Source organism: Heterodontus francisci, chromosome 7, assembly GCF_036365525.1.
Source record: "Heterodontus francisci isolate sHetFra1 chromosome 7, sHetFra1.hap1, whole genome shotgun sequence".
Lineage (NCBI taxonomy): Eukaryota > Metazoa > Chordata > Chondrichthyes > Heterodontiformes > Heterodontidae > Heterodontus > Heterodontus francisci.
The window spans coordinates 8,407,935-8,421,722 of record NC_090377.1 but is presented as its reverse complement, the minus strand read 5'-3'; the positions used below and the strand labels follow the sequence as shown (position 1 = coordinate 8,421,722).

Sequence of the window (13,788 nt, the reverse complement as noted above, 5' to 3'; positions counted from 1 at the left end):
AGCTGATCAAAGTTATAAATAATCACCTGCTTGACTTCAAAGGACACTGTCTGCAACTCCTCCTCCTCTTCCTCTTCCTTATCCATCTGTTCATAGAAATCGAACAGGTCCGCGGGGACATCATCTTTACTGGGGGTGGGCTCCGCACTCTGCGATGTCGAAGCAGCTCCATTATTCTGCATGGGTTTGGGCATCTGTGGAAAAGGTGGCTGTGTGAGTCTGCGCTGGGATGAAATTCCTAAACTCCAACTCTACACGAGCCGCAAAGATGGCAAAGCAGCCACTTCAATCCCGACCATGTCAAATTGGAAATAATCAGGATCCCCTAATTCAACACCAGCTGGCAATCCCACTCGGTGGGATCTCAGCACGACTAAAGACAGAAGTGGAAAATGCCACTCGTCTGCAGCAGGCAGCACTCCTCAACACAAACTGAGCAACTTTGTTGAAACAGTGTAGAGGGAGCTTTACTCTGTATCTAACCACGTGCTGTACCTGTCCTGGGAGTGTTTGATGGGGACAGTGTAGAGAGAGCTTTACTCTGTATCTAAACCCGTGCTGTACCTGTCCTGAGAGTGTTTGATGGGGACAGTGTAGAGAGAGCTTTACTCTCTATCTAACCCCGTGCTGTATCTGGCCTGGGAATGTTTGATGGGGACAGTGTAGAGGGAGCTTTACTCTGTATCTAACCCCGTGCTGTATCTGTTCTGGGAGTGTTTGATGGGACAGTGTAGAGTGAGTTCTACTCTGTATCTAACCCAGTCAGAGGATGGATTGAGGGATACAGAGAAAGTTGGCTGAAGGGTTTATTGGGCCATGTGTCATTTCCTATTCCTGGGATTTTGTGTGTTTGAATGAAGTGATCAAGAGTGTGGAATCGGTCACCTTCGCCTAGTATGACAGCATTACACCTCCACACCGGAATTACACCAACTGAGGACATTAACTTACCAACATGGCAGATTTACTGGAGACTGTGCCCATGATGAGTTCAGTCTCATCACCTTCTGTCGTTCTCAGACGACATTCCTTTATGATCTTGTCCTGCAACAGCTTCTGGATCACATCGGGATGTGTGCTCTCCACAAAGTACCTGCCCAGGGAAAACATTCTCAGTCAAACTAAAGAACGTGTTGTTATGACCAGGTGAGAAAGATGTCTAGGGGTCCCTCTCAGCCTTCACCTGGTCTTAACGTAACAGGATAAAAGCAAAATACTGCGGATGCTGGAAATTTGAAATAAAAACAAGAAATGCTGGAAATACTCAGCAGGTCTGGCAGCATCTGTGGAGAGAGAAGCAGAGTTAACGTTTCAGGTCAGTGACCCTTCTTCAGAACTCAGGTGTTCTGAAGAAGGGTTACTGACCTGAAACGTTAACTCTGCTTCTCTCTCCACTGATGCTGCCAGACCTGCTGAGTATTTCCAGCATTCCTTGTTTTTATTTCTTAACGTAACAGGGTTTAATTTTAAACACACCGTGTTTTAGCTCCCCCTTGGTGAGACCTTGTTCAGCGCTTTCCAATTATAAGGCAAAGAAACCAGCACAAACAAGTTTTCTTAAGTTTAAAGAAGAAAAATTGGAATTTATTAAAGTTAAAACTCTAACTTGGTTGACGCCGACGGATACACGACATGCCCACGCTAGCATGCATACACCATAAACACATGCAAATAGAGACACAGAACAGCAGAAGAAAAATAAAGTGGAAAAGTTTGAGGCAATATCTGAAGAGGTTTTGTTACGGTTTTCTGAGCTCACTGCAGGTAGATCTTATTTTTCGTTGGGGCTCAGTATTCTTCTTAAACCTTGTTCGCTGTAGGAGACTTTTCTCCTTTGGAGTTCATGTGTCTTCAGAGGCTTGTGAGAAAGAGATGGGAGAAGACAGGAGAGATCTTCTCAGTATAGGAGCAAACAGACACTCTCAGTTCAAACTGTTAGTACAATTTAGAAAAACCCAAATTACCAAGCAGGTTAGTCATGTGACTAACTGGCCTGACCACGTCTTGGATTGTATCACCTTAGCAGTCTCTGGAATGCTCCTCTTACACACAATACCTGGTGATAAAGTTCCTTTGTGGGTTGAATGCGTCCTTTGTCCTTCCAATCACCTTCTGTTAATATGCAAATGTATTTTCCAGCCACGGGTGATCTGTTCAATAAGTCCTTTCTTCACTCAAGTAACAGTTTAAAATCAATGTTCATGACAAAATTAATGTGCTTCATTCCTCCATGACTATATGGACACAACATATGCATGACACCTCCACACCCAGCGGAACGAAATTATATTTGAGAAAAGGCCCATGCATTTCTCATTCATTCACAAATCCTAAAAGGCTGCGTTTGCTGACAACGCAACCACGAGGTGGCGCAGTACTTGCACATGCACAAATGCAGGCTCTTCAACTGGAACGTCAGTGTCTGCAACCTTCAGGCAGCTGCTGGGATTAAAGATAGCACTGATCAATTTATCACAGGAAATGCTTGCAGCTAGCAAACTAACCTTACACTAAGCTGGATGGAAGCCCAGTAATATGCTATGTAGTTATAGGATACTAACTGTAATCCTCAGATCCATTTAATATTCCAGTATCCTATTAAATACAAAAGGAATTTTATGATTGAATTTCCATTGGAAGATAGTGAATTGGCACCCTGATCGAAAATCGGGCAGAGTATAAAATGTGCTGCCAATCTGTTATCGTGATTCGTTTATATGACTGACCAGGACTGATTTCACCCGAACGCAGCTACTAGCTCCCCCCCACCACTGGCCGCTCTCCCGCCTCGGCAACTCGCTTTCTCCCCCTCCGCCTCACTGCCTGCTCTCCACCTTGGCATCTTGCTTTCTCCTACTTCTCCCCACCGGCTGCTTCCCCCCTCTGCCGGCCACTCCAGATCTCGCTGTTCCCCTCTACTCGCCTGGCCGATTGTTCCACGCTTGCGCCACCCCATTCTCCAGTCGGTCAGTCGCTCCCCGCACCACTCCTCCCAGCCTCTAGCTATAGGCCGCACTGCATCCCTCCTCTTGGTCAATCGCTCCCACATTTGATCAGTCTCTGTGCGCGGCCCGAAGAAGCAAGGTGGGCCGCATGGGGTGACAGAGTGACGTAGGAGCCAGTGGCCAAAGGAGGGAAGCGGCGCGGCCTGGAGCTAGCAGCTGGAAGTGGGGGGCGGGCAGGGACAAAGACGGGGAAGCGGAGGGGGAGTGGCCAGACAGCGGGGTGGCGCGGCGCGAGGAACATTCGGCCAGGGGTGTGGGGCGGAGCAGCGAGGTCTGGCGTGAGGGGCTAAGGGGAGGAAGCATCGAGGCTTGCAGTGAGTTGCTGAGGGGGGATCGAGCTCCAGCCTCAACGTCTCCCATTCAGCCGCTCACTCCAGTCGAGTGGGAGGCTGGATACCCAATGACGCTTTATCACACGTGCGTGAAGATGGACCAGGTGCGGATACGCGATGACGTTGCCGCTGTGCAATGATGTCATCCCGCGGATGCCCCACTTAGTCCTGGCAAGATGTAGCTGCGCAGTGTGTACATCTTGGCACGGTCTGATGTCGTCAGCAGGCCGCTGCATTGTCAGGAATCACTTTGATCCTAAAGCCTATTAAAATCGCCCCTTTTTCAGCATCCCAATAAACATGTGGTTCTTTTTTGGGGAAGTTTTTCCTCCGTTTGTCAATTTCCATGACTGCCTAAGGTCTTTGTTCTTGTAAGGTAATTTTTTCCCCAGGAGAGTCAGTAGTGGGCGTGTCTATCCTGAACTCTCCTTCAGTGCTTTGCTGATTCATGCAAAGGCTTTGGACTTCAGGAGGATAGGTGTTTTTCTTTTTTCTGACTGCGGGGGAGGATTCTTTGCTACTCTCCTCTTTGTCCTCTGGGACACTCCTGCCTGCAGGTATTTGTGCAGACTCTACTGCACTCCCTTGCGGCACTTTGACTAGGTGAGGCATCACCCTCACGGTTTCTCTGCCCCCCTCCCCAGAGGTCTTTCTTTGCCTCTGCAGGTTCCTGTAAATGCTGTTAGCAACTCTGGTGTGGTGCTTTTTGTGTCTGCATTTACATAGGAGGATGTGCGGTCTAACCTTTCACATTTTTCAGGGTTGGCTGAATGGACAGTAGGGGTTTTCATCCGGGATTCCTCCCGGACTTCCTTTAACCTGCTCTCTGGAATGCTCCTCTTACACACAATACCTGGTGATCAAGGTCCATTGCGGGTTGAATGTGTCAGGGAATGGTCCTTTGTCTTTCCAATCACCGGATGTTAATATGGTCATGCAGGCCCCCACCAGCTAAGAATGAGGCACATTATTTCACCACATGAAAATGAAAGCTTAAAATTGCTGCTGGGAAGAGGGCCGATCACAAGGAATTGCCAGGCCTCTTGCCGGAAAGACCTTTTTTGCATGCTAGCAGACAGTGTTGGAACAAAAGACCCAGTCCTTGCTTCTCCAATACACAGAAGACCTGGTCAGACCAGTTTAATCACATGACTAATGGGCTGTTTGAATTTGAACTTGCCACAGAGTGTTTGAAACTCAGAAAGCTCTTGGCTCCTGGACTGAGAACACCTCTCTCGTGTCTGCTCCCAACTCTTTCTCACGGAACTGAGACCCATTGAAGACCCATGAACCACAAGAGAGAAAAGTCTCCTACAGTGAACAAGGTTTAAGAAGAATACTGGGCCCCAACAAAAAGCAAGACTACTTACAAAAGGACTATAGTCAGCTCGAAGCACAGTAAAACAAGAAACTCTTCTGATATCGCCTCAAACCCCTCTACTTTATTTTTCTTTGCTCTCTTCTGTTCCTCTTTGCATGTGCATATCGCATACGCATGCTAGCGTGGCGTGTATCCATAGGCGTTAACCGAATTAAAGTTTAAGGTTTAATAAATTTCACCCTTCTTCTTTAAACCTGAGAAAAAGTGGTTGTGCTCATTTCTTTCCCTTATAATTGGAAAGTGGTGAACAAGGATTCACCAAGAGGGGAGCTCAAAACACAGTCTGTTTAATATTAAACCCTGCTACAATAAGACAAGGTGAAGACAGTAAAAGACCCCTAGACACCTTTCTCACTTGGTCGTCACAATATGCAAATGTCTTTTCCAGCCACAGCTGATCTGTTTAACAAGATCTTTCTTCCCTCCAGTAACAGTTTAAAATTAATGCTCAGGACAAAATTAATGTGCCTCATTTTTGGCAGGTGGGGGCCTACAATGAGTGTCCATAACAAGAGGGCACAGCCTGTCAGCCTCACACCATCTCCCTCCTCAAACTAGATAAGCTGGTGCAGCAATGTGCGACATTGAGACAAACAGACCTATTTGAAGATGAATTTGACACCACTATAACCCATGTCCCAAGGAGGTACCAGCAAAAACAGGACAGCTGCATACAGATGGGGATCAAACTGGGATTTGACAGTCTGAGTCAGATGTGCTCATTTAGTGGCGAGCAAAATGAACATTTCAGCAAACACTACCAGGGCAAGTACAGTATGTATTAGATACAGAGTAATGCACCCTCTACACTGCCCCCATCAAACACTCCCAGTGCAGGGACAGCACGGGGTTAGTTACGGAGTAAAGCTCCATCTGCACTGTCATAGAGGTATACAGCACAGAAACAGGCCCTTCGGCCCATCATGTCTGTGCCAGCCATCAAGTACCTACCTATTCTAATCCCATTTTCCAGCACTTGGCCCATAGCCTTGTATGCTATGGCATTCCAAGTGCTCATCTAAATACGACTTAAATGTTGTGAGGGTTCCTGCCTCTAGCACCCCTTCAGGCAGGGTATTCCAGATTCCAACCACCCTCTGGGTGAAAACGTTTTTCCTCAAATCCCCTCTAAACCTCCTGCCCCTTATCTTAAATCTATGCCCCCGGTTACTGACCCCTCCGCTAAGGGAAAAAGTCTCTTCCTATCTAACCTATCCATGCCCCTCATAATCTTGTATACCTCAATCACTGCCCCCCCTCAACCTTCTCTGTTCTAAGGAAAACAACCCTAGCCTTTTCAGTTTCTCTTCATAGCTGAAATGCTCCAGCCCAGGCAACATCCTGATGAATCTCCTCTGCACCCTCTCCAGTGCAATCACATCCTTCCTATAATGTGGTGCCCCGAACTGTACACAGTACTCCAGCTGTGGCCTAACTAGTGTTTTATACAGCTCCATCACAACCTCCCCACTCTTATATTCTATGCCTCGGCTAATAAAGTCAAGTATCCCACATGCCTTCCTAACCACCTTATCCACCTGTGCTGCCGCCTTCAGTGATCTATGGACAAGTACACCAAGGTCCCTCTGACCTTCTGTACTTCCTAGGGTCCTACCATCCATTGTATATTCCCTTGCCTTGTTAGTCCTCCCAAAATACATCACCTCACACTTCTCAGGATTAAATTCCATTTGTCACTGCTCCGCCCATCTTACCAGCCCATCTATATTGTCCTCTAATCCAAGGCTTTCCTCCTCACTATTTACGACACCACCAATTTTCGTGTCATCTGCGAACTTACTTATCATACCTCCTATATTCACATCTAAATCATTAATGTACACTACAAACAGCAAGATTCCCAGCATCGATCCCTGTGGTACACCACTGGTCACAGGCTTCCACTCACAAAACAACCCTCGACCATTACCCTCTGTTTCCTGCCACTCAGCCAATTTTGGATCCAATTTGCCAAATTGCCCTGGATCCCATGGGCTCTTACATTCTTAACCAATCTCCCATGTGAGACCTTTTCAAAAGTCTTACTGATGTAGACTACATCAACTGCTTTACCCTCATCTACACATCTACTCACCTCCTCGAAAAATTCAATCAAGTTAGTTAGACATGATCTTCCCCTGACAAAACCGTGCTGACTATCCCTGATTAATCCCTGCCTCTCCAAGTGGAGATTAATCCTGTCCCTCAGAATTTTTTCCAATAGTTTCCCAACCACTGATGTTAGACTCACTGGCCTGTAATTACCTGGTTTATCCCTGCTACCCTTCTTGAATAATGGTACCACATTCGCTGGCCTCCAGTCCTCTGGCACCTCTCCAAGTGGCCAGAGAGGATTTGAAAATTTGTGTCAGAGCCCCTGCAATCACCTCCCTTGCCTCACATAACAGCCTGGGATACATCTCATCTGGGCCTGGGGATTTATCCACTTTTAAGCCTGCAAAAACATCTCATACTTCCTCCCTTTCAATTTTAATATGTTCAAGTATATCACAATACCCCTCCCTGATCTCTGCACCTACATCGTCGTTCTCCACAGTGAAAACAGATGAAAAGTAATCATTTAAAACCTCACCTATGTCCTCCGGCTCCACACACAGATTGCCACTTTGGTCCCTACTCTTTCTCTGGTTATCCTCTTGTCCTTAATATACTTACAAAACGCCTTAGGATTTTCCTTTATCTTGCCCGCCAATGTTTTTTCATGTCCCCTCTTCGCTCTCCTAATTAATTTTTAAAGTACCCCCCTACACTTTCTATACTCCTCTCGGGCCTCCGCTGTTTTGAGCGTCCCGAATCTGCCATAAGCCTCCTTTTTTTCCTGATCCGATACTCTATATCCCTTGACATCCAGGGTTCCCTGGACTTGTTAGTCCTACCCTTCACCTTAACAGGTATACGTTGGCTCTGAACCCTCACTATTTCCTCTTTGAATGACTCCCACTGGCCTGATGTACTTTACTACAAGTAGTTACTCCCAGTCCACTTTGGCCAGATCCTGTTTCATCAAATAGAAATCGGCCTTCCCCCAATTCAGTACCTTTATTTCTGGCCCATCTTTGTCCTTTTCCATAACTACTTTAAATCCAGAGTTATGGTCACTATCCCCGAAATGCTCCCCCACTGATACTTCTACTACTTGTTCGGCTTCATTCCCTAGGAATAGGTCCAGTACTGCCCCTTCTCTTGTAGGACTTTCTACGTACTGGCTCAAAAAGCTCTCCTGTATGCATTTTAAGAATTCCTCCCCCTTTAAGCCTTTTGCACTAAGACTACCCCAGTTGATATTAGGTAAGTTGAAATCCCCTATTATTACCCTATTAACATTGTATGTTTTCAAGAAGTAGTTAGATATAGCTGTTAGGTCTAAAGGGATCAAAGTGTATGGGACGAAAGCGGGAACAGGTTACTCAGTTGGATGATCAGTCATGATCATAATGAATGGCGGAGCAGGCTCGAGGGGCCGAATGGCCAACTCTTGCTCCTATTTTCTATGTTTCTATTATTTTTAGACCTCTCTGAGATTTGCCTACATATTTGTTCTTCTACCTCTCCTTGACTGTTTGGAGGCCTATAGTACACGCCCAGCCAAGTGATTACCCCCCTTTTGTTCTTAAGTTCTACCTATATGGCCTCATTTGAGCAACCTTCTCAGATATCATCCTTCCTTACTGCAGTAATTGACTCCTTGATCAACAGTGCAATGCCACCTCCTCTTTTATCCCCTCCCATATCACATCTGAAGATTCTATACCCTGGAATATTGAGCTGCCAGTCCTGCCCCTCCCTCAACCATGTCTCTGTGATAGCAATATCATAATCCCATGTGCTAATCAATGCCCGCAATTCATCTGCCTTATTAGTAAGACTCCTTGCATTAAAGTAAATGCAATCCAGCCTTGCAATTTTCACTTGTGGCTTGACAGTCTATATTTGCTCTGCCTGCCAGACTGACTCAGTTTCTCTTCTATATTTGATTGTGCCTCACTGTACCTCCACTCTGTATCCCATCTTCCCTGCTAAATTAGTTTAAACCCCCCCAACAGCACTAGCAAACCTCCCAACAAGGATGTTGGTCCCGTTCCGGTTCAGGTGCAACCCGTTCAACTTGTACAGCTCCCACCTTTGCCAGAAACAGGCGCAGTGATCCAGGAAACTAAAGCCCTCCCTCCTGCACCATCTCCTCAGCCATGCATTCATCTGCTCTATCCTCCTATTCCTATACTTGCTAGCACGTGGCACCGGGAATAATTCGGAGATTACAACCTTTGAGGTCCTGCTTTTTAATCTGCTACCTAGCTCCCTAAATTCTTGTTGCAGGACCTCATCCCTCTTTCTACCAATGGCGTTGGTACCCCAAAGTGTATCACGACCTCTGGCTGCTCACTCTCCCCCTTCAGAATGTCCTGCAGCTGCTCCATGACATCCTTGACCCTAGCACCAGGGAGGCAACATACCATCCTGGAGTCTCGTTTGTGGCCACAGAAATGCCTATCCGCACCCCTTATGATAGAATCCCCTAACACTATCACTCTTCCACCCCTTTTCCTCCCCTGCTGTGCAGCAGAGCCCTCTGTGGTGCTACGAACTTGGCTGTTGCTGCTTTCCCCTGGGAGGTCAACCCCCCCACCCCCCCCAACAGTATCCAAAGTGGTATATCTGTTTGAGAGGGGGATGGCCACAGGAGAATCCTGCACTACCTGCCTACGCCTACTACTCCGTCTGGTGGTCACCTATCTCTTTTCTGCCTGTGCAGCCATTACCTGGGGTGTGACCACTTTGCTAAACGTGCTATCCACGATGTTCTCAACATCGCGGATGCTCAACAGTGAATCCACCTGCAAAATCAGCTCCATAATGCAGATGGATACACTTCCTGCACACATGGTCGTCAGGAACACTGGAAGCGTCCCCGATTTCCCACATAGCGCAGGAGGAGCATATCACGGGGCTGAGCTCTCCTGCCATGACTTACCCTTAGATTAATTAGTTACTCCTTTTAATAAAAAATACTAATTACACTAGGGGCCTTGTTCTACCCACTACAATCTAAAGTCCTTAGTAAGTTACACTGAATTAAAAAAGCTTTAGTGGTACTCACCTTATAACTCACCTCACTTTTATTTTAAGCTATTTAAATGCACTAACAGCTGATACTCACCTAACCAATCACCTTGCAGATTTCCCGTGATGTCACTAAGTTTTTTTTGCGAGTCTCAGCACGCGCCGAGAGAGCGAGCGAGTCCGCCAACCACCGCCGCTCTTCAGGTCTGTCTTGAGGACTGTCCCCTTCAAACACTCGGAGGACAGGTACGGCACGGGTTAGATACAGAGTAAAGCTCCCTCTACACTGTCCCCATCAAACACTCCCAGGACAGGTACAGCATGGGGTCAGATACAGAGTAAAGCTCCCTCTACACTGTCCCCATCAAACACTCCCAGGACAGGTACAGCACGGCTTAGATACAGAGTAAAGCTCCCTCTACACTGTCCCCATCAAACACTCCCAGGACAGGTACAGCACGGGTTAGATACAGAGTAAAGCTCCTTCTACACTGTCCCCTTCAAACACTCGGAGGACAGGTACGGCACGGGTTCGATCCAGAGTAAAGCTCCCTCTACACTGTCCCCATCAAACACTCGGAGGACAGGTACGGCGCGGGTTAGATACAGAGTAAAGCTCCTTCTACACTGTCCCCATCAAACAGTCCCAGGACAGGTACGGCGCGGGTTAGATACAGAGTAAAGCTCCCTCTACACTTTCCCCATCAAACAGTCGCAGGGTAGATATGTATTGTGCAGTCACTGCTGTAATGTAAGAAAGGCAGCAACTTATCTGCAAATAACAAGCCCCCTCAAACAGCAGTGAGGTAAATGACCAGACAATCTGGTTTTGGTGAAGTTTACTGAGGGATAAGCAATGGCCAGCGAACCAGAGAGAACTCCACTGTTCGAATTTGAATAGTGGCCGTGGGACATTTTACATTCACGCGAGATGGCAGAGTATCGGTTTGTTGTTTCATTCAAGACTGACCCTCCAACAGTGCAGCACTCCCTCAGTACTGACCCTCCAAAAGTGCAGCACTCCCTCAGTACTGACCCTCCAACAGTGCAGCACTCCCTCAGTACTGACCCTCCAACAGTGCAGCACTCCCTCAGTACTGACCCTCCAACAGTGCAGCACTCCCTCAGTACTGACCCAACAGTGCAGCACTCCCTCAGTACTGACCCAACAATGCAACACTCCCTCAGTACTGACCCTCCAACAGTGCAGCACTCCCTCAGTACTGACCCTCCAACAGTGCAGCACTCCCTCAGTACTGACCCTCCAACAGTGCAGCACTCCCTCAGTACTGACCCTCCAACAGTGCAGAGCTCCCTCAGTACTGACCTTCCAACAGTGCAGCACTCCCTCAGTACTGACCCTCCGACATTGCAGCACTCCCTCAGTATTGACCCTTCAACCGTGCAGCGCTCCCTCAGTACTGACCCTCCAACAGTGCAGTGCTCCAAAACTCAAGATACTAGTGAGCAAGCTGAGAAACAGCAGATGACGATGGGTTTCCTTACCTGTTGTGTTTAAGGACCATCTTCACCTTCCCATAACTAACAGTGCAGAGCTGTAAGAACAAATACAACATTAACACCCAAAGCACTATCCTCTTCCCAGAAGAAAAGTTCCATTATCTTCCTCTTCTCCCAGGAGGTGAAGAAATCATGGTTAGGACAGGGCAAGGGGGTCCCCAGCAACACTCCCTTCCTGTCGGAGAATCTGTCATTCACCTGTTGTACACGAATATTACATATAGGCTGAGGTAGATGTTCTGGTACTTTCCATCGCGCAACCATTGGTGACTGTGCTTTCAGCTGCCTGGGCCCAAAGCTCTGGAATTCCCTCCCTAAACCTCTCTGCCTCTCTCTCCTCCTTTAGGACACTCCTTAAAACCTATCTCTTTGACCAAGCTTTCAGTCACGTGTCCTATGTGGCTCAGTGTTGAATTTGGTTTGATAATTGCTCCTGTGAAGCCCCTTGGGGCATTTTATTACGTTAAAGAGGCTATATAAATACAAGTTCTTGTCGGAAACAAATTTCGGACTGAGGATCTGATAATTGCTAAGAGGGATCCCTTTGTCGGCTCCTTTTTAAAATTCATTCATGGGATGTGGGCATCGCTGGCTAGGACAGCATTTATTGCCCATCCTTAATTGCCCTCCAGAAGGTGGTGAGCTGCCTTCTTGAACCACTGCAGTCCATGTGGGGTAGGTACACCCTCAGTGTTGTTAGGAAGTGAGTTCCAGGATTCTGACCCGGCAACAGTGAAGGAACAGTGATATAGTTCCAAGTCAGATGCAGTGTGGCTTGGAGGGGAACTTGCAGGTGGTGCAGTTCCCATGAAACTGCTGCCCTTGTCCTTCTAGGTGGTAGAGGTCGCAGGTTTTTAAGGTGCTGACTGAGGAGACTTGGTGCGCTGCTGCAGTACATCTTGTAGATGGTACACACTGCTGCCACTGTGCATCGATGATGGAGGGAGTGAATGTTTGTGGATAGGGTACCAATCAAGCGGGCTGCTTGGTTGGTATCGAGCTTCTTGAGTGTTGTTGGAGCTGCACCCATCCAGGCAAGTGGAGAGTATTCCATCACACTCCTGACTTGTGCCTTGTAGATGGTGGACAGGCTTTGGGGAGTCAGGAGGTGAGTTACACGCCGCAGGATTCCTAGCCTTTGACCTGCTCTTGTAGCCATGGTATTTATATGGCTACTCCAATTCAATTTCTGGTCAATGTGTTGATAGTGGGGGATTCAGCGATGGTAATGCCATTGAATGTCAAGGGGAGATGGTTAGATTCTCTCTTGTTGGAGATAGTCATTGCCTGGCACTTGTGTTGCGCGAATGTTATCTGCCACTTATCAGCCCAAGCCTGATATTGTCCAGGTCTTGTTGCATTTCTACACGGACTGCTTCAGTATCAGAGGAGTCGCGAATTGTGCTGAATATCGTGCAATCATCAGTGAACATCCCCACTTCTGACCTTATGATGGAGGGAAGGTCATTGATGAAGCAGCTGAAGATGGTTGGGCCTCGGACACTACCCTGAGGAACTCCTGCAGTGATGTCCTGTGGCTATGACTGACCTCCAACAAACACAACCATCTTCCTTTGTGCTACGTATGACTCCAAACAGTGGAGAGTTTTCCCCCCAAATTCCCATTGACTCCAGTTTTGCTAGGACTGCTTGATGCCATACTCAGTCAAATGCTGCCTTGATGTTAAAAGCAGTTACTCTCACCTCACAAGTCCAGCTCTTTTGTCTATGTCTGAACCAAGGCTGTAATGAGGTCAGGAGCTGAGTGGCCCTGGCGGAACCCAAACTGAGCGTCACGGAGCAGGTTATTGCTAAGCAAGTGCCACTTGAGCGCACTGTCGACGACACCTTCCATCACTTTACTGATGTTCGAGAGTAGACTGATGGGGTGGTAATTGGTCGGGTTGAATTTGTCCTGCTTTTTGTGTACAGGACATACTTGGGCAATTTTCCACTTGCCGGGTACATGCCAGTGCTGTAGCTGTACTGGAACAGCTTGGCTAGGGTGCGGCAAGTTCTGGAGCACAGGCCTTCAGTACTATTGCCGGAATATTGTCAGGGCCCATAGCCTTTGCAGTATCCAGTGCCTTCAGTCATTTCTTGATATCACATACAGTGAATCGTATTGGCTGAAGACAGGCATCTGTGATGCTGGGAACTTCAGGAACAGGCCGAGATAGAGTCATAGAATTATACAGCACAGAAACAGGCCCTTCAGCCCATCGTGTCTGTGCCAGCCATCAAGCACCTAACTATTCTAGTCCCATTTTCCAGCACTTGGCCCATAGCCTTGTATGCTACGGCGTTTCAAGTGCTCATCTAAATACTTCTTAAATGTTGTGAGGGTTCCTGCCTCTACCACCTCTTCAGGCAGTGTATTCCAGATTCCAACCACCCTCTAGGTGAAAATTGTTTTCCTCAAATCCCCTCTAACCTACTGCCCCTTCCCTTAAATCTATGCCCCCTG

The 13,788-nt window shown here is 47.5% G+C and overlaps 1 protein-coding gene across 1 annotated transcript in view; it reads right to left on the bottom strand.

The window, feature by feature from the left end:
• ercc3 (excision repair cross-complementation group 3) overlaps positions 1-13,788 on the bottom strand; it is a 72,281-nt gene that overhangs the window by 44,779 nt on the left and 13,714 nt on the right. The window contains exons 4-6 of the mRNA XM_068034763.1: positions 11,307-11,356; positions 952-1,093; positions 27-194 (exon numbers count right to left, since the gene is read on the bottom strand). Coding sequence (XP_067890864.1) covers positions 27-194; positions 952-1,093; positions 11,307-11,356 — 360 coding nt within the window. The remainder of the gene's footprint in view (positions 1-26; positions 195-951; positions 1,094-11,306; positions 11,357-13,788) is intronic.